General features: G+C 45.1%; 1 protein-coding gene across 2 annotated transcripts; it reads left to right on the top strand.

The window, feature by feature from the left end:
• The first annotated feature begins 765 nt into the window (after positions 1-765).
• Positions 766-27,505, top strand: CAV1 (caveolin 1). Of its 2 annotated transcripts, none has more exons than XM_053406043.1 (3): positions 766-1,017; positions 2,977-3,147; positions 26,771-27,505. In XM_053406043.1, exons 1-3 carry the CDS (start codon positions 988-990, stop codon positions 27,110-27,112), a joined length of 543 nt encoding a protein of 180 aa, XP_053262018.1. In that variant the 5' UTR covers positions 766-987; the 3' UTR covers positions 27,113-27,505. The 2 variants fall into 2 exon arrangements, with proteins under 2 accessions (XP_053262018.1, XP_053262020.1); XM_053406045.1 differs by lacking the exon at positions 766-1,017 and adding an exon at positions 1,056-1,381.
• The last annotated feature ends 211 nt before the right edge of the window (positions 27,506-27,716 follow it).

Here is a 27,716-nt window from a genome sequence, read left to right as displayed (position 1 = left end):
AATTACAATCCATCCTAGTAAAACTTCTTCTTTTTTATCCTGGCACTGCCAATATGTTTGCATCAGCATCAGTAATAATAATAATAATAATAATAATAATAATAATAATAATAATAATAGGGGACACATAATCTGGAGGCTGTTTATTGGCATGCTTTTTTCCTTTTGTCACCCACCTACAGATGACTCCAAACTTCGGAGGCAAAAGCTGCTGCATGGAAGAAAAAAGCTTTTGAAACTGTTACTCCGGGTGGAGGCAAAAGAAAGCCCCATGAATCCACGTGCATTATATTATTCTTTATTTCCATGGCAGAAGCACCGAGGATCCTCGTGATCGCTCATAAACCCTGACTGAATCAGGCTTCTGGTGTTCATGGGGAAACCACGCAAGACATGGGGAGGCGGCGATTGGAAGGAAGCGGGAAAGGCCCTACTTCTTTCTCCAAACATAAATTAAAAAAAAAAAACCCGGACGCGCAAAGTCAACACGGCGACCGTTTTCTTTAACCAGACACTAACCGCTTGCCCTTGGATAACTCAGGGAATAAGCGTGCACATGTGTGTTCTTTTACGGTCGCTGCAACTGGCAAGGAAACAAGCATCGCCTGAGGCTTTTCCAAAAGGAGGGAAATTAGCAGCAGAGCGCAGAGCGCGCGTCCTGTTTGTGTGGATTTTACCCTTTCCAACTCCGCGCTGCTCCTCGAGCCTTGGGGATGTGCCGAGATCTACCAGCCCTCTACCTCCGCTAGAGCTGTAGCGGGGAGAACAAACCCCTGGCGCCCAGCCAGGACTCTAACTTAGAGATACCGCCCACTCGGCAGTCTTCTGTTTGTGTGCGTTGTTGGGGGGGCGGTTGTGGTGTGTGTGCGTGCGCGGTAGTTGTTTTTTTTTTCCCCACTCCAACAATTCCGGATCTTCCTTCGTCGGATCTTTTAAATTACCGGTCAGTAACGCCCTCCGCAAAGCCTCGAGCAAGCCCAGGACAGCATGTCTGGGAGCAAATACGTAGACTCCGAGGTAGGGCATGCTTTTGCAATGTTTCATTCTTTTCGCGAAGCTGCTTTGCGTTCCTGGCACAGAGTACCTGCTTGCGCCAGCCATCTCTTGAGTGCTCTTGGCTCGTCCCTTATCTCCTGCTCTCCACGGTGGAGCCCTTTCCAGAGCTGGAACTGCAAAGCCTGTTTTCAGGGCAATCGGGGGTTATTTGTCTGTGTTGTGTTGGTAATCTGATCTCCTGGACGGGCACTTGTTTTTTCTTCCCCCCCCCGCCTCCCTCCGTGCGCCCTGCGCTCCCAGAGAGAGCCTTCCTGCTTAAACCGCTTCCCCCGCAGCATTTCCAAGGCTGTAGTGGCGCCCACCCAGGCTTAGGGACAACTCTAGAGTAAGTTGTTGGTTTTTTCCTGGGGGGGGGGGTTGTGTTTTGCAAATATGTTCTCTGTCACTGCCCAGTGCAAAGAAAGGACTGGGGTTAGAGAGAAACCCCGCCAACCCCACCCCGGTCTCGGTTAATTCTTACAAGGCCGGAGAGGGAATCTACTGGAGAGCGTCTCCAAAGCTCAACTTGTAACGAGTGTGCAAAAGGCATTTCTTCTTAAGGGGAGCTGCAGTTTGCTAGTCTGGAGAGTGGCGTGGAGTTTGGATTTTCTGAAAACGAAAGCGGCTCGTCTTCGGGCAACGGCGCAACCCAACCGACTTGCGCCAAGAGCATTCAGATTTGAATGGGTTTCGAGAAATCTGTGGGTTGTTGTGGGTCAGGTTGGGACAGCACTCTTTCGCCTTAACTTTAGAGAGGTCCTTTTATTTTTATTTTTTTTAAAAAAAGGAGGAAGCGGAGTGAGGGACGGCTGTCAAGCAAGCGACTCTTTGAATGGGTGGCATTCCAGGGAGGCACGATTAGAGGGACTTTTAGAGCCCCGTACTAACACTTATCGCGGATTAGTTCTGCCTTTAACCGTCTTGTGTCCCCCTCCCCCGTCCATTCAGGGATGAATCCTAACGCATGTGAGGGTTTACGACTGAATGGACCCAAGGATGAGGTATTTGTTCTGCATTAACGGATCCGGAGTACGAGGGGTGTTAAATCGTAGTGGCCTCGTTGCAGGAGACGCTTTTCCCCCATCCAGCCTTCCTCCCAAGGCAAGGAGCGCTCTTCCATGCCAACATGTTGGGGTTATTTTCTCAACGGTGCGGGGAATTGTCCTCTGTCCCATTTACATCCCGGTCTCGTCTCGCCTTTGCCTTTCCTCCTCCTTTTGCTGGGGGCATTCAGGAAATTGGCGAAGAAGGGGGTGCTTACTGGGGTGCCCACATTTGCCACTGCATATGCTGGGCGCGGCTGCGATCTTGTGCGCTCTTTCTTATGAGCGGGCCTCCTGGAACTTGCTGTCGAATGAAAACGCGCGTGGGATTAGGCTGCGCGGTGGCGCGCCGGTTGGCAGCCAGCGCAAGAGCGCAAAGTACTCCTTTGCGCGTGAAACGCGAGGCGGGCAAGGTGCCAAGTGTCCCAGCTGATTTGTTGGGGGCAGGGAGCGTCGGAGTCCCCCCCCCTTGCTTTATTAAGGGAGAGCTCTCTGCAAGAGGAAACTTTGGGGATTCCAAGCTGCGAATTCTCCAAGCGCGTGAACAGGGGCGAGGCGGCTGCGCCCTCCCCGGCTGCAAACCTGCCCAATTCTTGCGCGCGCCAGGAGAGGACCCCTGGCGGCGCGAGCGGGAGTCGCGGCTCTGCCTGGTACCGAGGGGTGTGGTGTCAGATACTTTCTGTCCATTTAAAAAGCCAGCCTCTGGGGCATTCGCTGGATGAAGTTTCCCCAGGCTCCGCGCGCTCTCCCTGACCAGTGCAGCATAGACAGCCGCTCTCTGAACGTCCGATGAGCGAGTGGGATTTTTGGAGCGTGCATCCCCTTCCCAGGACCGCGCCGTTCACTTAGTAGTCGCATCGGATTCACTGACCGCTTTCCCACACCCCTCCCTTTCCAGGACTTTCTTTACACAGCGCCCATCACCATCAGGGAGCAAGGCAACATCTACAAGCCCAACAACAAGGTCATGGCAGATGAAATGAACGAGAAGGAGTTCCATGACGTTCACACCAAAGAGATTGACCTGGTCGACCGAGACCCCAAGCATCTCAACGACGATGTGGTCAAGGTAGGAAGTCCAGAACTTTTCTCAAACCCACAAAAAAGGGGGAACCCATCCGAATCTGATCAGAAGACATGCTGGGGTGGGGGTGGGGAGGGGGAGAGAATGAGACTGGTTGGTATGGGATGCTTGGAGGAGGACTGGTTTTCGTTTGGAAAATCAGCCAAAAAAGCAGATGGTGCTGAGGGCTTTCTAAGGAAACAGATCACATTTGTGATTGCTTTTTAGCAAAATACTTTAATTCTCTGTCCGCTAGAATGTTTGAGAACTCCACACAGTACCTTTGCAAACTTTTAATAAATTAACAGCATGTTCAGAAAATGTCATGAAGGAAGCATATCCTGTTTCAGAAATGGAAGCTTCTTCCTATTTACTTTCTAACGGAGCCTTCATTTGAGGCTATTTACTGGATTTTTCCAGGGTGGTAGGCTTGATAAACATAGTTATGGAAGAGCTGGGTACAAGCTCCACCCCTTTTCATGGAGGGATTATGTACCTTCTTTTTAAACTCAGCTGCCCTTCCATAGCCTCGCAGTAATGTGAATGTGAACATGTCATAGATTGCAAAGTACCTTTGTAAGTGAAAAAGAGCAGCAGCAGCGGCAGCTCTTGCACGAAAGCCATTTGCTGCAATCCTGTTGTCACTTGCCTGGGAATAAACCCCATTAGTTACAGTGGCCCTTACTTCTCAATACACACACATTGGATTGCACTCTTGGACTGCGATCCTAAACACACATACTACAGCAGATTTACGTATAAGCTAAACAAGCTATAGTTTAGGGCCCCACCCTCTTGGGGGCCCAAAAAAAATTTAAAGGGAAAAAAACCTGGACATACATTTCCAAAATATAAGATAAAAAACAAATAAAATAAAACCTACATACAGCAACAGTGTTTTGTGTTCTGTAGGCTCCTATGATGTAAGTAATGGGCCCCGCCTGCCAGCCTGCTCCCTAAAATATCACTGGTTTGCTCATTTCTATATGGCTTTAGATGCGTATTAGGTCTATATAGCATATATTCAACACAAAAAACAGTGACAATTTGTTGCTGACAAAGGACAGCTGGACATATAAAGGGCCCCATTACCTTCAGTAGCTTAGGGCCTCATCAAACTTAAATCTGGCCCTGTATTAGAGACTCAGTCCCATTGGACTTGCTGGGACTTGCTCTGGGTAAACCTGCTTGGGACTGCACTTCTGATCAATGTTTGCGTTGATTTCTAGGCATGACGGATAATGCATATTAAAATGACTGTCGCTGTGTCAGCCTATTAACATAAGCCGTGCATTTTGCTCCCATGCAGGAGTGCCAACTTGAGTAAAATATTGAGGGTGCACAAACACCATTTGAATGGCAATGCTCATCGATTTGAGGGGGGGGCTGACACCCTCAAATATTGTATTGGGGTGGGTCAAAGGGGCTTGGCCCCTAGGAGTTGACTCCTTTGTTCTCATGCATAGCTAGAGTATTACTTGGTCCCAAAACATAACGTCTTCAGGTTGCCTGACTAAATAGGAAAAAAACATGTTTGTATATTTTTCTCATTAAGTATCAGGCTGCCCACAAGGGCTTGGCTTCAGAAGGCGGGGCTAGGAGCTTTTTGGGGTTTTTTAAAGCAAGGCCGTAATTTGCCACTGGATGCTGAAGAAAGAGGAGAATAATAAACCTGCAATATTTTGTCATGTTTTGGTTATTTATTTAATCTGACAACATTTTTTTCTAAAGAAATGCGGGGGGGGGGGATACTAATGCTTGCAAAAAAAACCTACAGGTGGCAAACATCCCCTTAGAGACACTATTCCCTTTTCTCGCTCACATAGAAGGGAATGTCAGTTCTAAGATGGTATTACAGCACACAAAGGCATAGTTGGAAAAACCAAACAAAAACCCTGTGAACAATTGCTTATTCGTATACAAATGTAGGCAGATTTTGGCTGCAGTGCTATGCACATTTACCTGGGAGTGAACCCAGTGGAACTTTCTTCTGAGTAAGCACAGGATTGTGCTGTTAATCAGTGAATCGATTGATTAAAACTTACAGAGTATATTGTCTGAGATTGATTTTTAACATGTCGCAGCCTCAGGGAAGATTGGAGGGCTTAACTGGGGTGCAGACTCGCTGGTTTCATTTTCATGGTGCTCAAATCACACTACTTTGCTCCTCCCTTTGCTAAGCCAGGAATAAACAAATCACAGCTCTGGGTTAATGCTATGTCTCCCAAAGAAGCCATGAGCATCTGCCATGAACACTGATTTATACATAATGCTAAGCCAGCACTGTGGTCTGTTGCTTTCCAGCTGCACAAAAGGGAGTAATAGGGATGAGCATAATTTGAGCAACAATGGGGCCAACCCGCTGCTCATTCATGGTAACCTGTAGTTTGTTTCAGACGATGGCTTACCCTGAAGGGCCCAATGTTAATGAACAAGGGGGGAAATCATTTATTCCATTTCTCAACTTCAGGGGTGAGTATTAGCAATTATGTAGCCAAAATGGCACCACACCCACTCCACAATATAAAGAAAGAATTTAAAAACTCGTTGCAAAAACAGGGGGACAAAAAAACCACCCCAAAACAAATTCAATGATGACTGAGTATGTTGAGGGGCCATGGAATGCTGGTTGGATGTTTAGCTGCAGAACAGAAAACTGGGAGGGTGGGCAAATGGAATGGAGTCTCCTGGAAAGGGTATAGCTGCATGGCTGGAACCCTGAAACAGGAGAATAGCACTTTTCAACATTTTGTTGCAAGCCTCACTTGTGTGCTTATTCTGTCATATGGACCTGACTTTCCACGGAATCGTTTTTGCAAAAGCATTGCTTTATTCACAGATGGGAGCACAAAGGCAATCTGCCTTACCCAATGGAGATAAAAGGGGGGCAGGACGGGGGATCCTTTTTCCAAACTAAAAATGCCAAAAGGAGAAGTCATTAAGTGAACTGGAGCAAAGGCCCTTCTGGATCTCTTGTTAATTTTGTAAATGTCACATTTATACTAGTCCAACGTATCTGGGTCAATGGAAAATACTATCAGGGCCCATCTAGGTCAGGGAAAATCATGGATGTAATCCATTCCTGGCAGAGGCGCATCATGCTGCAGATGTGATGGCCAAGGATGGTTTGTAGTCCAAGTTTTGCTGAACTTCTGGAAAAAACATATTTCTGCAACTCACTCATTGTAAGCAATCTGATGTTGCAGCGCTACATCATGAAGCCTCTTGAGTGAGAGAAGAAACCTTTGCATCTAGGATGGGGGGTCTTGTTCCCATCCCAGGTGCTGGTTGATTCTCCACTCCCATCAGCCCCAACTGTTTTGGCCAAGGATCACAAATGATGGAAGCTAGGGTACAGAAAGGCTTTCTGTCCCAGATAGAAATCTGTAAGGTTCCACCTGCCCAGTGAAGGTATTATGGAGAAAAATAGTTTATTCTGTTGGTGTAGAGCAGGCATAGGCAAACTCGGCCCTCCAGATGTTTTGGGACTACAACTCCCATCAGCTCTAGGTAACTGGACCAGTGGTCAGGGATGATGGGAGTTGTAGTCCCAAAACATCTGGAGGACTGAGTTTGCCTAGGCCTGGTGTAGAGGGAAAAAGTAGCTCCTTTTTATAGGCTGATTAGCAACAGAATGTTTGCTTGCAGAACCAGACTTTCCAAGTTTTCTAAACCCCATCTTTCAATCTAAAGTGTTGAAAGGGCCACAGCTCAGTGGCAGAAGTCCATTCATTTACTTCTGAGCAAACTTGCATAGAACTAGACTCTTGATATCTTAGGTTTCTCACTATTAGGCTACTTTGGCCTGCAAAAAAACTGCAAAAGTTAAAGAATCGTGCAAAATGAAGCACAAGAAAACAGGTTGAATAAATAATATAATCTTTCTCTTTGAGGAAGAGAAAATAAGCCTGAGAAGGGGAGTGTTTAGGGAGTGAGGAGAATAACATATTTTCTAACTCATTCTTCAGCATCAGCTGAGGTTCCCAAAGCAACAAAACCTTCTGAGGATTAGTGATATGTGCAAGGCTGAAAGGAATCTAGATAGCTCTCAACAACATTACAGAATGAAGAAAAAAGATGGATCCTACTGGGAATAGGAGGCCAATCACTGATGAGGAAAAAACACATATCTTTAAGGAAATGTTTGCAAGCATCTCTCAAGGGAGAGATCAAAGATGTCAGTTATATCCTGTGTCCCAAAGGAAAATGAGAACATTGGGAACAACTTCAGATAGTGGACCCTCTCAGAAACAAAAGATATTTTCCCCTACTCAAGATTCTTATTTTCATAATTTACATGCAGCAACTAGTTTTGCAGTTACATATTCAAACTGCTGCTGTAGGAAAATGTCCTTTAGGTGGCTGCAATTGGGGAACAGCAGCAGTAATGCAGTGCTGAAGCTTTGAATCCAGCTGAGGGCTGGTCTGTATGAACCACAGACCGAACAGAGAAGCTGTGTATGTGTGAATTGTCCCTGCTCTACAAAACAAAACAAAAGCTCAATCCTGAATGCAGAAAATGAGCATGTCAGGGAAGTGGCTAGACTTCAAACCATTCTTCCACAAATTTAATTTACTTCTTCGTGTATATTTGTGGGTAGACTCACTCATTCAGATGTATCAGCATCTATCTCTACTCTGAAATGAAACACTCTTGAAGTAACAACCAAGAGACTTGTGGCACCTTTAAGATTAGCAAAGCTATTATGCCATAAACGTGTTTGGACTAGAGTCCATTTCAACAGATATGATGCCTAGGAACAGTTTTACCACATAATCTGTTTGTGTTGACCAGTGTTTCCTGAAAGTTACAGGGTGGCCATATTTCCAAACCTTTATGGTACTTGGCCTAGAAAGGAATAAATCAAGTTCTGTTTTCCTGTGCACAAAGCTAATCCTGAGTTTGTAGCCCTGTTCCCTTGACATAGGTTCCCTTCACGCCTCTAGCTAGAAATACGGTACTGAGGGATGACGGTGGGTAACCAAGGGATGATATAATTGCAACCAGAAAAATATCCCTACGGATAGCCTTAAATGTATAAAACAAGTTAATTGTATTAAACACTAAAAAAAAATGCAATTTTCTTATTGTAACATTTGGAAACAAGGACCTAGCACATGTCATTTATCCTGTCGGGTTAACTAGGCAGACCACTAAGACATGGAAGCAACAATTCTTTCTTTGCGAGCCACTAGTTACTGTCTTTACATTTTCCCTTATATCACCACAAAGCAAAAGTGCTAGAGACTTGGTGTGTGGGAAAGAGATAAGCTGAACTATCAAGAGCTTGGAATATTTCTGAGGGGAGCAGGTTCATACAGGCCTTTCTGTGGCTACTGCCCTGGTTTCCTGGAATGTGGAGTTCTGGGTAGGCTAACTTGGTGCAATTCCCCCCCCCCCAGGTGTGGCAGATGTGAGAATCACTCATGCTTCAGCATACCAACAAAAAGAAAGTAATATACACATCACAAATATTATTATCTCTTAAGGGAGCAGCCAGGCCAGACTGACTGTTAAATAACGTTTAAGGGGAAGGTAGACAGCTGATCTCTTGCTTCAAACCACAGCTTCTTTACTCAGGCCTGTCGCAGCATGGCTCATGGTATCCCATAGCGACTGTCAATTCTGGGCATAGCACCAACGTGTATCAGTAATTAAGGTCCGACAGTCCTCTTTTTGCTATGTGGTTCTGGGGTATTTATCTCAGTGGAAGCCTGAGGGGAGCCCTTGAAGTGTTAATAATAAGGTTACCCTGAAGGTGTATATTCAAGATCCTAGAAATAGATTGATCATCCTCTAAGAGCAGGGCTGGCTCCAGATTTGAGGGAGCTTTGGAAATGTGGGCACCCTTTTCAACCACCGGGCCCTTGGCTGCCATTTTAAATTTCCCACAATGCCCCAGAGCAATGCAGCATCTGGTTCTGCAGTGAAGTGTAGGAAATTTAAAATTTAAAATGGCAGGTGGCTTCCAGGGCCAGCCCAGTTATCCCAGGACCAGCAGCTGTTTGAGGATGACTGGTGTTGATCCTGACCCTGTGGCCATACAAACAGAGTGGTTAAAAACGTGGACGTTTCCAGCTTTCAGTGTGAAATGGCAGTTCTAGCGACTGATAGTATGGAAATCAGGATTAGTCATTTTTCCATATCTGTTAACACAAAATACAAAAGTGCAACCAGGCTAAATTGCCATAATTTTTTTTAAAAAAATATATTCAAAGTCTGGTTTTTGCATGTGTCACACCTCTGCTTTAACTTTGAATCCTGCTACCCCCCTCGCCCCCATTTCTGAGCATTTTAGCTATTTGTTCAGGGCTTTTGCATTTCTTGTTGCTCGCTCCGGGCTGACACCTACACAGCGCCATAAAAGCAAAGCCAACCACAGAAGACAAATGATTAGGCTGGGGACAAGGAATCTGCTCTGTAAGCAGTTCATCAAATGGCTTCAGCATTTTTTTATTTTTTTTAAAAAATGCCTTGTAACTCATAAAAAGCAGGGGATGTGCTCCCGTGATGTGCATTGCAAGGTGCTACATAAAAGTCTATTGCACCTGAGGTTTCAAAGCTGAAGACGAATACCGTATTTTTCGCCCTATAGGACGCACTTTTTCCCCTCCAAAAATGAAGGGGAAATGTGTGTGCGTCCTATGGGGCGAATGCAGGCTTTCGCTGAAGCCTGGAGAGCGAGAGGGGTCCAGGCTTCGTGGACCTCTCCGCAAGCAGCAGGAGCGCTCCCGCTGCTTGCGGAGAGTTGCCAGCATGCCGAAGCCTGCGCGCGCTGAGATCAGCGCGTCCAGGCTTCGCGGACCTCTCAGCAAGCAGCGGGAGCGCTCCCGCTGCTTGCGGAGAGTTGCCAGCATGCCGAAGCCTGCGCGCGCTGAGATCAGCGCGTCCAGGCTTTGCGGACCTCTCAGCAAGCAGTGGGAGCCAGCGCTGGGCTCCCATGGCTTGCAGAGAGCTGCCTGTTTGGGGGCTGGGGTCGGGGGAAGCTTGGGCCTCCCCCGCCCCAGCCTGGGGGAAAAATAATTCCCCCCCCCTTTATTTCCCCCCAAAAAACTAGGTGCGCCTTATGGGACGGTGCGTCCTATAGGGCGAAAAATACGGTAGGCTTCGAGGCAGAGGTGAGATATATACAAGTAATAGGAAGCCAAACAAGTTTCTGAAAGGATCGTGCTTCCTTTAGCTTGGTAACCACTGCCAGGGCAAGAGGGGGGCTGTATCCTCAGCTGAGCCCCCTTCCTGTGTCAGTGGGCCTTAGCAGGCTTACCCAGCTGCACTGGCAGTATTGAGCAGCTGGCTCTATGTGTTAAGTTGTGGGTGAACATATTAGACGACAAAGCGATTCTTCAAACAGCTCTTGTTTATTCACAGGCCAGAACACAACTGAACTGAAGGGTTCAGCCAGCCTGCTTATATACAGCTCCACTAGAACGCAACAGTAACCATTTTCTGTAACTATCCAATCACTGAACGTCACTTTCAATCCCTTATTTGCATATGTGGACCTGAGTGAAAACTATCTACAGTATCCCCCTGCTGGCCCAGGGCGAGAACTTCAGTACATAACACTATACACCTAAAATTCCCTAAAGTGATGCCTACCCAGGGGCATTGAATAAATAGAAGGATGGCTAGATCTAGCTACCTGGCGCTCCACAGACTGCCAGGCTGTAAGAATGGCCCACCGGCAGTGGACTCCGGCATGGTTCTGGGGCCCTGGCAGCTGCCCCAAAGTGCCAGGCTGCTATCTCCTGCCCTGGCCACTTTGAATTTGGGGGCATTGCCTGGGTTTTTAGGAGGTTTGGCTTCATTTCCCCTTGCTCCTCCTCCTGTCTCATAGAATAATAATAATAATAAATTTTTATTTATACCCCGCCCTTCCCGGTTCAGAAAACCGGGCTCAGGGTGGTTAACAACAAATTTAAAACACTTAATTGATGCAACAAAAAACAGCATAAAATACAGTATAAAACGTGAATAACAATAAATTCAGAATACAAAAAATCATTTATTTATTTTTGCGGGGGGAATCCATCCAATAAACATTAGATGATCACCAGGGCTAGCTGGCTAAATTAGTCCTATTTGGGCCAGTGAGGAGACCAGGGGAGAAGTAATTTTCATAAAATGGTGAGGGAGAGGGAGGGAAGGAAGGGGAATAAAAGATCAGGCTAAGTTCAAATTGAAAGCCAGGCGGAATTGTTCTGTCTTACAGGCCCTGCGGAAGGAAGTTAAATCCTGCAGGGCCCTGGTCTCATGGGACAGAGCATTCCACCAGGTCGGAGCCTTCACTGAGAAGGCCCTGGCCCTGGTGGAGGATAATCTGACTATCTGACTTCCTTAGGGCCCAGGACCTCTAAACTATGATTATTCATGGACCTTAAGGTCTTCTGAGGGGCATACCAGGAGAGGCAGTCCCATAAATAAGCAAAATAAGTTAGGTGAAATAAGGTAAACATGCAAACCTCTCCTTAGGTTGCACAAAGCTTTAGTTCACTATTTCAGTTACGTTTAGTTCACTATGTTATTTTAATGGGCAGGGGGTGCACATATGGGTATTGTGTCCAGTATGCACTTCACAGTTAAGTGTATGGTATGGATCTGATGCTCTCCCATATGCATATGTATTTGAAAATTCTGCCCATACCAAAGTAAATAGCAGCTGGGAAGGGTCTTTGAATAACCTTCTCCCTGACATGCTGTTTCGCATATATAGAGAAAGAACTCCTGAAACATGTACACATATACACTGCAGTCTGAAGTGGTACAGACTACAGTTTTACCATCTGATCAGGCTGTTTGTGAAGACTAAGCCAGACCTGAAAATTTTCTTTTTAAAAAAAAAAGTTATCCACCGTCAGACAATTCCATTATTAGGATGAACCAAGATGTTACAAAATAGTGGGTAATTTTTTGATATCTCTGGAACTTCTGCAGAACTTAAAATGATTAATAGCATCATAGAATCATAGAGTTAGAGGGGACCCTGAGGATCATCTAGTCCAACCCCCTGTAATGCAGGAATATGCAGCTGTCCCATATGGGGATCGAACCTGCAACCTTGTCGTTATCAGCACCATGCTCTGTCCAACTGAGCTCCCTGTTTTGCGGCATTTTGGTTGTTCCTAAGAATGGATGTGTGGAATGGATGCCCAATTATAGATTGGGGGGGGGCAGATTTTTTTTCTTACAACCTAATGTAAATTTCAGTCCTACCCATACCTAGCCTATGCATAAGTAAGCCCTATTGAGTTCAAGGAACTTACTCCCAAGTAACCGTGGACAGGAATGCACCATAGTTTCCTTTGCCTTTTTACGTTCCTTACAAAATCATAATATATAGTTCCCAGAAGACACTCAGGTTGCTTTAGAAATCAGCAGAATAAATATTCGCTTATTCTCCTGTTTTGCCCTTTGATTATAACCCCCAGTGTCAGTGAAAAGGCTTGAAATTTGCATTTTAAAAGCAGAAATTTAAAACAGGCATGATCTGACCCAACACCTGAGGATGGAGAACTTTAAAAAAGAAAAGAAAAAAAGGATCGTACAATAAAATCACAGCACGGCGCATAAAGGGTGTGTATCTGGGGGATAGGGAGGAACTGCAAAATCCTTTGCTACTCCAAGACTCTGGTAGCAGTGGCTACACATCCTTACATGTACAAAGAATCTGCTAAAGCCTGCGGAGTTTATGTGCACCGTTTATATATATTAGGATTTATGCCATAGTCTCTCTGCTTTTCCAATGCTTTCTTGTTCCTTCCCCAAGCACAGCGTCTCCCTACTCCCACACATGGCCTTTCTCTGAATCATTAAATGTAGCCCCGGACGCTTGTTGCCTCTTCGTATCCCTAATCACAGCCAGCTCTAGATTATGCCAGCCTCCTCAAAGGATGGGGCAAAGTGAAAGAGGCCCTTGTGTGCGTTCCCTCCGGCAACTCCTACTCACGGTTGCCTGCAACTTGGTGCTTAACTTTGTTTCTGCATGTTTCGGGTTGTGTTTGTTTTCGTAAACTTAGGCTGCAACCCTGTGTTGTACTTTACAAGGAAGTTACCGTAGGTTAGCACACCCTCCAACATTTCTCCAAAGAAAATATGGACGTCCCATTCCGTAATGATAATTTTACTATTTATACCCCACACATCTTACTGGTTGCCCCAGCCACTCTGGGCAGATTCCAACATATATAAAAACATAATAAAACATTAAACATTGAAAAACGTCCCTATATAGGATTGCCTTCAGACGGCTCGGGGGTCGGATAACTCCATACCCTCCAACATTTCTGCAATGAAAGTAGGGACATCCTAAGGAAAAGTGGGAAATTCCTGGATCAAATCAGAAACTGGGATGGCTTCTCTAAATCAGGGACGTCCCTGGAAAATAGGGACACTTGGAGGGTCTGGCTCCGAGCATCAGGCTCCAAGGCCCACACCAGACTTCACACATGGATACTGACGATCAAAAACATCAGGCTGTTTCTCAAGTGCAGCTAATTATTTGAGCCATCCACTTAAGCAGCTGTTTCAGCAGTGTGGAATTCAACTCGCATCAGGATTAAACATATTCCAGATTCTTGGTCTGGAGAGCCACCCACCCAATAGGTATGTTGGCATCTGAGAGAGTGGCATTATTTGCACATCCAGGCAGATTTGGAATTTGTGTTTATTTGCGATGACTTAAAATGTCCAAAAGCAAAGTGGATACCTAAGCTGAAACAACAATTTCTGTCTGTATAACAGCAATTATTACAATTAACCATTTCCAATGTTTAGTTTAGCACTGGCTTATGATGATTGCTATTGCCATGTTGGAATTATGGTTGCTGGGTGTGACCTTCCAGTGTTGATGATCAGCTGCGTAGTATGGGGCGGGGCCACAGGAGCAGTTGCCCAGGGTGCAAAAGTGTTAGGGGGCACAAAATTTCAACACCCGGCGCTGCCTTAATATAACTGCATGCTTCCATCGCTGGGTTCTGTTGAAAACAGCTTCTCCATGCAAACCAGGAAGCAACATCTCCAGGCAATGTGGCAACTCTTCTTTTTTTATCTCTGCAGCTGCAATCTCCTGGGTGATGCAGATGCCGTAAGGCAACTGAATGTGCATGTGTACTCCATCTGTTTACCTCCCTCCCACCCACCCCCTCAGCCCCGGGCACTGGCAACCTATGCTGGTTTTCTCCTGTTTTTAGGGGGAATGCTTTAAGAAGCCTATAAGGATAGCTAAGAAATAGAACATAAGCAGAAATAGTTGAATTGTATCCCCTTTCACACTCCCTTGCTCAATATAGGGTATGTGAGAAAATAGCAGCTTCTCTTCTCAGTAAAAAGGTAAAGGGACCCCTGACCATTCAGTCCAGTCATGACTGACTCTGGGGTTGCGGCGCTCATCTCGCTTTATTGGCCAAGGGAGCCGGCATACAGCTTCCAGGTCATGTGGCCAGCATGACTAAGCCGCTTCTGGCGAACCAGAGCAGCCAGCAACCAGGAAACGCCGTTTACCTTCCCGCTGGAGTGGTACCTATTTATCTACTTGCACTTTGACGTGCTTTTGAACTGCTAGGTTGGCAGGAGCAGGGACTGAGCAACAGGAGCTCACCCTGTCGCAGGGATTGGAACGCAGACCTTATCTCTGCAGGAGTTAGCAGAGAGTTAAGTAGCTTGAGGCAGTTTACACAGCAGCAGCAGGTGGGGTTGTGTTGCCCTTCTAGCTTCCCAACACCATGTGCTGTTTTACTGAAAGGCAGAGCAGGGTGCTCAGCAAGGAATGGCTTTTCCACTGTACCTGCATTGGCTCCCTGCTGCCTTCCCCTTCTGCCTCTCAGTAAATAGCAGTGACACACAGTGCTGGGAAGCCCAGAAAGCAGCACAACCCTACGTGTGCAGCCCTGCTGGCCCCCACTGTTTCTCATTCTCTCCACCCCCGTTTTACCATCACAACGACCCTGTGAGGTAGGCTAGCCCGTGCTTGAAATGCAATCCGTGGACACACCTCTAGGAGGCAAAGTGCTCTGATAACCTGTAAGAAATGCATGCATCACCTCAGAGGGAAAAGGCGCTGCACTTGGCTTTATAGGCCCTGGATCATGGAATTGTAGAATTGGAAGAGACCTTCCTGCAATGCAGGAATATGCAGCCATCTCATACAGGGATCGAACCTGCAACCTTGCCATTCTCAGCACCACGCTCTAACCAGCTGAGCTATCCAGAGTCAAGTTTCCTCCCCTTACCACAAGGCCCTGGAGCCTGGACACATACAGTGGTACCTCGGGTTAAGAACTTAATTCATTTCGGAGGTCCGTGCTTAACCTGAAACTGTTCTTAACCTGAAGCACCACTTTAGCTAATGGGGCCTCCCACTGCCGCCACGATGCTGGAGCACGATTTCTGTTCTCATCCTGAAGCAGAGTTCTGAACCCAAGGTACTATTTCTGGGTTAGCGGAGTCTGTAATCTGAAGCGTCTGTAACCTGAAGTGTATGTAACCCGAGGTACCACTGTACAGAAATCATTTGCACATTCCCTGCTGGCACTTCTGCATTACAGTGGTACCTCGGGTTACATACGCTTCAGGTTACAGACTCCGCTAACCCAGAAATAGTGCTTCAGGTTAAGTACTTTGCTTCAGGATAAGAACAGAAATCGTGCTCCGGTGGCGCGGCGGCAGCAGGAGGCCCCATTAGCTAATGTGGTGCTTCAGGTTAAGAACAGTTTCAGGTTAAGAACGGACCTCTGGAATGAATTAAGTACTCAACCCGAGGTACCACTGTACACACAGAGCCATCACATCATGACAGGTTTTAAAGATTGTTTTCAAAATCCACCTACATCTCAGTTTTCCTGTATCAGGCCTTGGCCTAACTCTGACACAGGCTGTGGCCAGTTTCTGGCACAAACAGGCAAGGATTGGAAAGGCTAGAGACAGGCCAGCCAGACAAAGACCAGAGCACCTGGCACAAGTGCAGAGTGGAGCCAAACAGAAGGCCGAGTTCCAAGATAGCAGTAGAGGGTTGGACCAGAAGCAGATGCAGGAAGGTGTCGCCATTTGAGGCACTAACTGGGGAAAGGAAATTGCATCAACAGCAGAGCCCACAGCTTGGCAAATTGACCAGACTGATTCCAGCCAGGCAAATACACTTAAAGAGGGCGTGGAGCAGAGGCAGAGAGGGGAGTGGTGTGAGAATAGGGGGTGTGGCTTAGGGAGGGGATGTGGTCTGGAAAGAGTTTCAACAGCTGGACAGGAAAACTTGGAGGATGGCAATGGCACCCTCCCCACTCAAGCCTGATGTCCCCCACATCTGGTGTAGTTAATATGCATAAGTTGGGGTGCAGCTTACCATTATGAGCTCCCTTCCCATCACTGTGTGCATTCACTGTACACACAGTTTCCATCCGGAAAGTGCTTTAGGGCATTGCATGTGTGCCTGTCTATTTTCAACGTTCTCACATATATTTAAAAAATCAGGTGATTTACTAATGTCCAGACATAGATTTGGAACTTCAGTTCACAGGTCATATTACAATATATTTCTATTTGTCGTTTTAGCTTTCATAAATCCAAGGATTCCTAAAATTACCTAAGCTCTGCTGACTCATTGATTGATGCAGAGGCCAGCTCGGTAATATCCGTGGGCCGCTTGTTTTACTTTGGCGCCCTGATAGAAAAGTGAGAATTTTATCTATCTTGGACGTTAAGAATTATTCCTCAAGGAATGAACCAGCGGCGGTGTTGATTAGGATCAAGGACTAATTTTGTTTATGCCTCAGTTTTTTCAGCATAATTGAACCCTTATGTACTGGTTTTCACTTCGCTGCCCATGCCCATGAGTCATACCCCCGTAGGAAAATGTTTGCTTGCTATAGCTACGTGTAAACCATGTGCATAAAAGTCAAAACAGCAATTTATTGGGCAGGGCCAATGGCCCACCCAGGACAGTCTCCAAAAATGGCTTGTTGACATCCATCTGTCGGAGCATATGGTACCCATATTTCTGTCCAAGGGGAGTATATGCCACACACCCCTTTAGACATTATGCCAGAAGCCCAGAAAGTAGGTTGGTGTGCTCACACATCTGGTTTTCCCACTACAGCATAACATCCAGATCCAGCTTCAGTATTGGAGTCTGGAAAGCAACATTTAATGCCTGGGCTGTGTCTTGAATTCCAGCATGAAAGCACCTGCCACCAGTATTGTTAAAAAGCAAGACCACCGTTCCACTTCCTGTATGCATGCTTCTGCTTTGAGGGAATGGACAAAGATTGTCAGAGAGTTGTGCTCAGAGTGGAGGCTGCTGGGAAGGTCAGAAGAATAGGCATCCCTGATTGGCTCGGGGAAGTTGCAGCTATTCCCGAAGATTCCAGCTCATCATAGAATTTTCAGCACACGTAGGCAAACTAGATTGAGGGCATCCTATCTAGTCCTGTTCGCTCAACATGGCATATATAGTCATGCACTAGTTTCCTTCCCCCTGCTCCTCACTTGCATGTAGAGCCAGTGTGGCCTAGTGGTTAGAGTGTTGGACTAGGACCTGGGAGACCCGTGTTCAAATCCCCACTCAGCCATGAAGCTCCCTGGGTGACCTTGGGCCAGGCATTGCCTCTCAGCCTAGCGTAGCTCGCAGGGTTCTTGTGTGGATTAAATGAGGAGAGGGAGAACCACGTACACCACCTTGAACTGCTTGGAGAAGAAAGGTGGGCTATAAATGCAATAAATAACTAAATAAATGCTGCAAGCCTTCAACCTACACAGGGGTTACGTTCCGGGGATCACGCCTAAAGCCAAAATAGAGTATAGCCAAAACATACGGGGTGCAGTGGCAGGTGGGATTGCCAGCCTTCCTGCCCCCCTGGCTTCTGCCCCCTTTTTAATTTTTTAAAAAATATTTGCCAAGTGCATTAAAACTGAATGTGCACAAGTTCAATGTGTATAAGTTGCGGACTTGCTATAGATAAATAAATAAATGTTTTCAAAGGACCTTGGCCCTCTTCTCATATTCTTTTCCATGCACTGATTGAGTGGGAGAGGAGGAATTTTCCCGCATAATGGAAAGAGACAGTGAGGGGCTATGCATGTCCATTGAGGCAGTGGACACAATCTGCTCCCTTTTCATACATTCTATCCATGCATGGAGGGGAACATGCCTAAAGGAAAGTTTTATGAGCTCTGAATGTGTGATCTGGGACCAATCAAAAAGCAAGGTCACCACTCACATAGTAAGTAGAGTCTGTTTGCAAACCTGTAAGTCAGGATAGCAGGTGTGATCCCAAATGCAAGCACCTCTCCAAGGATTTTGCCATACATACCATGTTACATTGACTGAGCATGTGCCTTTCTAGTTTATGGATGTTCTGTGAATGAAAATGGGTACAGAAACAATACATGAGAGAATTCTGCATTTAGACTTTATTTGTGCATGGCTAAAACAAGAACACATGATTGCATTTTTTGTCCGATGCCACTGAAACAGAGATAAACTTGCTAACCTCAAAGTTCTCAGGTCCTTCAATGGACTGCAGTCCCCTCTACCTTCCAGGACATTTCTGTTAATGGCTTTAAACTCTAGACCTCACTTGAGAGACTAATATCTTGTAGGATGTAGGGTTCATGGGTTTCGGGTGAATTACACGAAGGATAAATATGGCCCAAAGCTTTGTTTATATCTAGCGCGCTTGCTTAGTTTTCAGCAAAGTGCTGGCTGATAAGTTCAGCTTCTCAAAATAGGAAGGAGGAAAGATTCCATCACAGCTAAAGGTGAAAGTGCTGCATTCTTTGGTTGGTCTGCGCCTGTCAAATTCATACGCTAGGATTTATAAAGGACAGCAACGGAGCTGAAGTTATAAATGTCCCTTTATGCAGCGTGCATTTCAAGCACATGCACACGCCAAAGAATCCTGGGAACTGTACAACTACAGTTCCCCTCACCCTTAACAAACTACAGTCCCCAGGGTTATTTGGAGAGCTTTAAATGTGTGGTGTCTAGGCAGCCTACGACAAAATGCACTTTGGCTGCACAGTCTTTCAAGTCAGATATTATGCCCCCTTCTTCGAGTGAAAGAAGATATTTACAGTATTTGCAAATGATCATAAGGGAAAGTGCTCTTTGATGTCTAGCACTCTGAATAGAGTAGGTCAGTCTTCCCCAGCCTAGTTCACTCCAGAGTTTTTCGACTACATCTCCCATCAACCCCAGCCACATGGCTGCACCTATGTTGAGGGAAACCAGCATGCGGGATTAAATATTTAGCTAACTACACACTACTTTAAATGTGCAGTGTGCAGCTTCATCAGGTTCCTGACCCCACATTTAATACTAAGCATGAGACTCCAGGATGCAGGGAAAGGTAGATTGAACCCTCCCCAAGTGTGATCCCAACGAAAATTGACCCCAGTGCATCCATTAGCACCATTTTCATCGGTATTGAAGCTGGGGAGGGAAGAGTTAAACTGTACTGCAGCCCAAATAAAAAGCAAAGGCTGCACTTAACTGTTCTTTTAATTAAAAAAATGGACCTGATGAAGCTGCATACTCTGCATTTATCCTAAGGTGTAGGCAAGTCAGCCTTGCCAAACAAATGCCCTCCATCTTGGCTGTGAGTCCTGGAAGACCTGCTCTCTGCCTTGCAGGCCTTTTCCACCTGGCCTGAGGGGTTGGGGCCCTGGACGACTCCAGGTAGAAAAGCTGAGGGTGTTGGACAAGAATCCTGGATTATGATGTCCTTTCGAGGGTTTTGTTCGATATGGTTGTGTGCTTCTTGATATTTTGTTTATTTGTTATTCTGACTACTTTGACGTTGGCCGGCATGTAATTTTTTTACATTGTAAGCCGCCTCGAGCGTGGCTTTAACTTTGGAAAGGCGGCACACAAATAAAATGATTGATTGATAAGTCAGGATTACAACTCCCATCAGCTGCAGCTAGCATTAGCCTTGCTAAAATACAGTGGTACCTCAGGTTACATACACTTCAGGTTACAGACTCCGCTAACCCAGAAATAGTGCTTCAGGTTAAGAACTTTGCTTCAGGATGAGAACAGAAATCCTGCTCCAGTGGCACGGTGGCAGCAGGAGGCCCCATTAGCTAAAGTGGGGCTTCAGGTTAAGAACAGTTTCAGGTTAAGTACAGACCTCTGGAACGAATTAAGTACTTAACCCAAGGTACCACTGTACCTTGATTGTGTGGTTGCGAGACAACACAGATCCACTGGATCTCTGGCTGCTTTTCCCACTGCAGATGCTTTGGTCCAAAATCAATCCCACATTCTTCTCCTGTACTTGATACCTTTCGCAGATATGTGGGTGTTGACCTGTTGTGGTTCTCCATCTGCAGCATTCCTTTGATAAGTTGAACATCCGGATGTCTGCTGGTTATGTGTATGTTCCAAAGGAAAGGGGAAATCTCTGTTCAGAAAAAAAAAACCCAGGCTCGTTCCAGTACTTGCTCCACAATCTCTGTAGCTTTTGGCACCTCGTGGTAAGGCTCTTTGTTTCCTCTCAGTTCAGGCTTAATTTACAAGGTTCTCCAAATGATCCTTAATGGCTTTGTAATTATAATATAATCACAGAGCCTAAGAAAAAGCCCCCCAACCCACTTCTCCCCTTTTAAGGAAAGTGAATCCATTCTCTGGTGGCATTCCAATTTTGATCTGTCTCCCCTGTCTGCCTGTTCCCTGCAGCAAGACTTCCATGACTCATAGCTGTGGTCATTTTATGAGCAATGCATATTTGCTCCAAGTGAATTGTTTCAAAAAGGAAACTGAGCTCTATGGGAACACGAGTGTGATAAAATCTTTCCCTATTGTAATAATCTTATCTGTTTTCAGCTGTACAGTTTGGGTCATTAAGCATGTGAGGATGCATTATTTGCCCTTGAACATGACAGATTTTTATTATTTCCAGAAACAGCAGCATCCTCTGATGGTCCTATTTAACAATGAAGTATTTAAAACACACACAGAGTCATTCAGAGAATGGTGGTGATTTTAATGGCAGCCGTGGGTGGGGGAACCTTTAGCACTGAATTTTTCCTGGACTACAACTCCCGTCATCCTTGACCATTCGCCATGCTTTCTGGGGCTGATGGGAGTTAGAGTCCATCTACCTCTGGAGAGTCGCGTGTTCCCCATCTCTGATGTAAATTTAGAGATGAAGGCAGCCACCTACAAATGGTATGAATTAATTCACTAATAATCAGAGACCTCAGGGAAACAGGGATTCCTAATACAGTGGTACCTCTGGTTAAGTACTTAATTTGTTCCGGAGGTCCGTACTTAACCTGAAACTGTTCTTAACCTGAAGCACCACTTTAGCTAATGGGGCCTCCTGCTGCTGCTGCGCCGCCAGAGCCCAATTTCTGTTCTCATCCTGAAGCAAAGTTCTTAACCCGAGGTACTATTTCTGGGTTAGCGGAGTCTGTAACCTGAAGCGTATGTAACCTGAAGCATATGTAACCCGAGGTACCACTGTAATATCTAGGACCTAACCACTAGGAGCAATAGCAGTGTGGCAGAGAGGCAGGAAGCACCCTTTATCCTTTGGGATTTTACTTCAGAAATCCCAGCAAGGTTTGTTACTTAATTACATTGTGAAGGCGCCACTCTGCATATTTTACAAAGGTTTCTAAATCCCAACACCTTGAAGACTACAGCTGAATTCAAGAGAGCACGACTAAATGTACCTGCGCAAAAATTCCCACCATTGAAAGATTCCTCTCTTCGACATACCTTCCCTTTTGACTTTATAATGCATAGGCCTGCAGGTCTTCAACAAAAATTCAAACTTTCCTTAAACTTCTGCAGCTTTCTGGTGGATCTTTCCCGCCCCAAGACTCAGAGGCCTTTATTTTGGCTGCAGTCCTAAACACACTTCTACGGGAGAAAGTTCTATTAAGATCAGAGGGTTTTGCTTCCAATAAAACAAATTTAGGATTGTGCTGCATATTTATTCATTTAAACCCCCCCACACACACACTCAGTCATTTGAGCAACGAGCCCATATGCAAAACTAAGCTTTAATATTTCTTATAGCAAACATGAACAAAAGCTGTTATACAAGTGGCATTACCAAATTGAATGGTAGGAAGCCAACCAGTATTGAGATCAGGAAATGGGTTGTGGATGAAGCAGAGATGATCATACCGTTTAAAAACCTTGACCCCAGCAAAAGGTTTTTATGGAGTGTTTTGGTTTTTTTTTTTATCTTGGTCAATTTAGAGTGAGGAGAGAGAGAGCTTCATTTTCTCCACATTTTCAAGCTAACCAGCTTGATTTGCACCCTCTGGATGAATGCACAAACTGGAAGACATTCGAGTTTCATACTTCTTGAAGTTTTGCGGTACAGTTCTCAGCTTGAAAAATCACCAAAATGCATTCTTAAGTTTATTTTAAGAATAAAACATGTTTAGCAATGCATACATTGATATGGATGTAGATTTTTATACGGACTTTACAAAAAAAGATCACAGACTAATGCAGAAATGGGATGGAAGAGACAAATGCAAAACAGCTTTTCAAATGAGTTGTGCTCATTCCGCTACATTCCCTGGAAGCTGCAGAATCAACAAATTCCCCTGTGTACATGTACTATTAAGGAACAGGTGTCTGCCTACCTCTGAGCATGAGCAGCATGCAATTAAGCAGCTATTAAGTTTTTAATAGCTACTTGGAAAATTGATTGGAAATGGAAATCAAAAACGACCAAGCAAAAGTATATGCCATTTCTCTGGAGTGGTGGTTAAAGAACTAGATAAGGAATAGGACTCAGACATGTTGTTGTTGTTGTTGTTGTCATTGTTAGAATTAGAATTTAGAATTGCCTTCCACATATATGCCCCAAGGCAATTAACAGACATAATTTTAAAAATGGTTGAAATACACATACACACACACACCATGAACTACGTGGTATATAAAGGAACTAAGTATTTAATATTTCTGTGCATGGGAACACAATACAGTGGTACCTCGGGTTACAGATGCTTTAGGTTACAGACTCTTCAGGTTACAGACTCCGCTAACCCAGAAATAGTACCTCGGGTTAAGAACTTTGCTTCAGGATGAGAACAGAAACTTCTTTTTACCACTCTCATGTCTTTGCCCCATCCAGCTGTTTTGATTGAAATGCTCTGTTCTGCATTGGATGGTATGGCAAACTGAACTGCAGTTTGACACCACTTATCTAAAATGACGCCAAAAACAGTGACCTACCATATGCATTAAGGATTTGATGACAGGTCCATCAAGCTTTCTTCAGCACGGCCATCGTGGAATGATATCATGATGTACAGTATTGGGGTGAGAGGGGGGACTTGACTAACTGTATTGGCTTTGTCCCTCTAGATGAGTTAAGATGTCATTACGATAGCATAAAATGCTTTGAAAGCATCCCCAAGAGCCTTCAGTTGACATTAGAGGAGGCATTTTGCAGGGCCTCATCCCAGTGCCTAGTAATAATAATCAACATTTTTACTGAGGTCAACACATGAACCTAGAATGAGTCTCAGCCTACAATACCCTTTCATAGGTCCTCAACCCCTCGAATATATCATCACAGTGACTAAATTTATTGCGCACATTTATCGTGCAGTGTACAAACTAAAAATTTTTTTTTTTACAGCTTGCCACTGGCACTAACTCTGCCTTCACACACATTCGCACACTCTCATACACATGCAACACACACAATATTTCAGAAATGACCTAACATAGTAATGGATTTGTCTACTAGATTTGTCGCTGCTACATGTAGTAGCGTGTATGGTTCACACCTTCAAGACTAACCACTGCGGACATCAACCAAGTTTATGCAGACCTTTGAGTCTTTATTGTTGGACATCAACCAAGTTTATGCAGACTTTTGAGTCTTTATTGTTGAATCTGCTTATTGGGGAGAAATCAGGTTGCATTCCCACAAAGCCTATTCATCAAATGTCTTAAAGTCTGTAATGCTCAGAAGAAATAATTACCGTTCTGTAAGCGATAGAATCCTGTTTCAAAATAACAGGTGGGATATCAAGGTTTATTCTAGATTGCTATGTTTGTTGAAAGGTAAGCGATAAGGGAGGTAAATAATTGTCTAGGACATGTAAGCTGTATTTGCCACAGAATTGCTATTCAGCTCCTTCCGGGGCTGTTTTGGGGAAATAGGAAGATCCCCAGCAGAAGCTTTTCTGGAACTCTGAGGTCTGAAAGCCCTGCTTTCTAACCTCAGCTGCTGTGAAAATGCCTTTAGCTCAGATGGTAGAGCATGGGACTCTTAATCTCAGGTTTGTGGGTTCAAGTCCCATGTTGGGTGAAAGATTCCTGCATAGCAGCGGGTCATTAATTATTTTATTTATTTTTTTTGGCGTGTGTGTGTGTGTGTTGGAACCTCAGTGGAAAGGAGGCAGAAAAGCCTGCGCGTGTTCTCTGAATCCATGCACAGTTCAGTGGATCTGAGCCTCTGTGTTTTCTTTTTCTTGACGTACTTCCCCTATTTGGTTATTTTGGCGGCAATAAATATCCTGTGCTGTGGATTATATCAAAAGATGCGTTCTTGCGATATGTGGATGAGCTATTTTGTTTCAAGATGTTTCTGTGAATTTTCTCGCAGAAAGAAATGTTATGACAGACTCTGTGGATATTTTGGCATTTCTGAAATATGTACTCCTTTGGATACCTTTCTTTCTTTTGTTGCTTAGAAAAAAGGACTCAAGAACCCCTCAAATAGAAAGGAAGGGTAGTTCCTCCTAATAGCCAAACTACAGTACATGTAACTTGCAAGTAAGCTGGACCCTGGAGTTTGAAAGGACCAGAACAAAAGCCATTTCATGACAGAATACACTGGGGCTATGTACACACCACACCTTTAAAGGACATGCAAAGCACACAGTTTCCCTCAAAGAATTCTGGGAACTGTAGTTTACCCCTCACAGAGTTACAGTTCCCAGCAACTCTTAACATACTACAGTGCCCCAATTCTTTGAGGGAAAAAATGTGCCTCTAATGAGCTTCAACAGCATAGTGTACACACGGCCTAGTACTACAATAAATGAAATGAACTATTCAGTGCTTTTTTCTGGGAGGACGCATACCCCTAAACATTTTGTAAATATAAGTTTGGCCTCATCGAGGGGCAGTATTTCAATATGAGTACTCCTAAACATTTTTTTTTAGAAAAAAAGCACTGGAACTATAAAATGCACATATACTATGAACACTTATGGCATGCCACAAGCTGTTTGTATTGAATCCAATATAGCAGGGGTGAGGAATCTCAGGTCCAGGGACCAGATGTAGTTGTCTACGCTACTTATTCTGAGTCTTGGGATTCTCCTTAGGCTGCATCTCCTTTCTTTGGGCCATGCCCCTCACTGCCTCTCTTCTGTGTCCTCCTTGAGTGCTTTGGCCTGGCTCAGGCATAGGCAAACTCGGCCCTCCAGATGTTTTGGGACTACAACTCCCATCATCCCTAGCTAACAGGACCAGTGGTCAGGGATGATGGGAGTTGTAGTCCCAAAATAACTGGAGGGCCAAGTTTGCCTATGGCTGGCCTGGCTGGCCTGTGTCCTTGGGTGGTGGTGATGCCTTTTATTTTCCTGGATGGCAGATGGGAGAGATGTGTGCATAGGCCCCTCTGGTTTTGACGCGAAGCGGTCACATCCATTGCTGAGACTACCTTTTGCTTGTGGCGCCACCCTTCCCTGGCATGTGCCCCCTGGGAAGCAGCCCAGGGGCTGAAAGAAAAGATTCCATACCCCTGCAATGCAATAAAAATGCTGGTCATAAAACAGCAAGAAATGCTCACTTTAAGCCAAAATAGACAGCCTAGCCAAGATGCAGTGGTGGTTGATATCCATTGGTGGGTTGGTGGTAGTCTCTGTGGGGGTATATTGTATTTAATTATGGGGTATCAGAGTTTTTAGGGGGTTAAGCAGGCTGGGATAGCTGGAATAGCAGGCTTGTTGGTTTTGAATGTCTGATGTAGATTTTTTCAATTCCGTTGCTCTGTATGGGACAATGACAATAAAGATTATTGTAGCGTATCGTGGAAAGCAGGTTGGCCAACTGTAGATGGAGCCAGAGCCAATAACAGGTGGACCAAACTAATTCTAACTTTGTCCCCATCCCGATGCTTGCTTGGGGCAGAACAAATTAAGGCGGAGGAAGCAAACATTCAGAGCCACCCTCTGGACTGGATGCAAGTAAGAAAGCAGATGGACTTGGAGGAAGAAAGTCTGAGCTTGATAGGGGGCAGCGCTTCATTTGCCCTAGTGTTTGGTACAAATGTCAAAAATTGCTCAGATTATGGCTGATTTGTGTCTCAAAGTGCAGCAGCTGAAAAAGCAAACTAACCTACTGCATCCCCACACACACACCTCTGCTTGCATATAGGCAAGACAAGATGGTAAGCCATCGTAAAGGCTACCATGGTCCTCCCAATCTTTTTCCTAGTGCCAGCATCTCAACTCCATCTCCTGTGCCTCTTTTAAAACACGAGCGCTGTGTTGATATAGGTTACTCTGGATATCAAGTTGCATCGCTGCTACCTTCAAAGTGAAAGAAGTGCCTTGTTGAGTTTATTTGTCAGATTTGATGGTTCAGGCTTGGTTGTCGCTTTTTGATTTCCCTCCTGAACTTATGTCACCTTTTGTCTGCAGATTGACTTCGAAGACGTGATTGCCGAACCTGAGGGAACCCATAGTTTCGACGGGGTCTGGAAGGCAAGCTTCACCACCTTCACTGTGACAAAATACTGGTTTTATCGCTTACTGTCTGCCCTCTTTGGCATCCCCATGGCTCTCATCTGGGGCATCTACTTTGCCATTCTGTCCTTCCTCCACATCTGGGCAGTGGTGCCCTGCATCAGGAGCTACTTGATTGAGATCCAGTGCATCGGCCGAGTCTATTCTATCTGCATCCACACCTTCTGCGACCCGCTCTATGAGGCTATTGGCAAAGTGTTCAGCTCCATCAGAGCAACAGTACGGAAAGAAGCATAACTGACGTTTCGAGGAGCCTGAAGGGAGGGTCTTCTCCCCTCCCCTCCATATTTTTTTTTGTGCCAGTCCCAAGGCTATATCAACGATGAACAAAACAACTGGCGCACGTCATCTAATGAAGCAACCAACCTGAGTGCAGCAAAGAATCACTTGCCCAAATTTCCCCCCTACTTAATCTCTCCTGGAATTATATCTTCCCTTCTTTTTTCAGGAGGGATCTGCATATTTTTTTTAAAGGCCAAATATAAAAATTGCTGCTCTCCCATTCCTAGCTGCCTATTGTTTTGCTGACCCTTTGACGAACTGACTCATGTTCTGCTTACCCTTTCCGTTCATTTGTTGCAAGTTCAGTTCACAACGCTATAAAATAAAGAACCGAAACATTGCTTTCCAGCGCTATAACGCTACCCTTGATTTTACTGTGAGCGAGAGAAAAAAATAAAAAGGATCTAAAAGCTATTGCAGCATAATGGACGTGACAAACTGGCAGATTTTAAAAGAATGTTCTTTTTTCAGATGTATTGTCTGTCGACTGTAGCGCTTTACTGTAGTGGGCCACATCTAACTGCTACACACAGATAGATCTAAGTAAATAACTATAATA

Source organism: Podarcis raffonei, chromosome 10 (assembly GCF_027172205.1).
Source record: "Podarcis raffonei isolate rPodRaf1 chromosome 10, rPodRaf1.pri, whole genome shotgun sequence".
NCBI lineage: Eukaryota > Metazoa > Chordata > Lepidosauria > Squamata > Lacertidae > Podarcis > Podarcis raffonei.
Note: the sequence above shows the minus strand (reverse complement) of the source record. Positions and strands in the feature narration are given on the sequence as shown.

Bases quoted from the DNA above. Each gene is read 5' to 3' on its own strand.
- CAV1 (XM_053406043.1), top strand. From the start codon at position 988: ATGTCTGGGAGCAAATACGTAGACTCCGAG. The intron at 1,018-2,976 runs GTAGGGCATGCT...CTCCCTTTCCAG, and splicing joins GCAAATACGTAGACTCCGAG to GACTTTCTTTACACAGCGCC. The intron at 3,148-26,770 runs GTAGGAAGTCCA...TTTTGTCTGCAG, and splicing joins TCAACGACGATGTGGTCAAG to ATTGACTTCGAAGACGTGAT.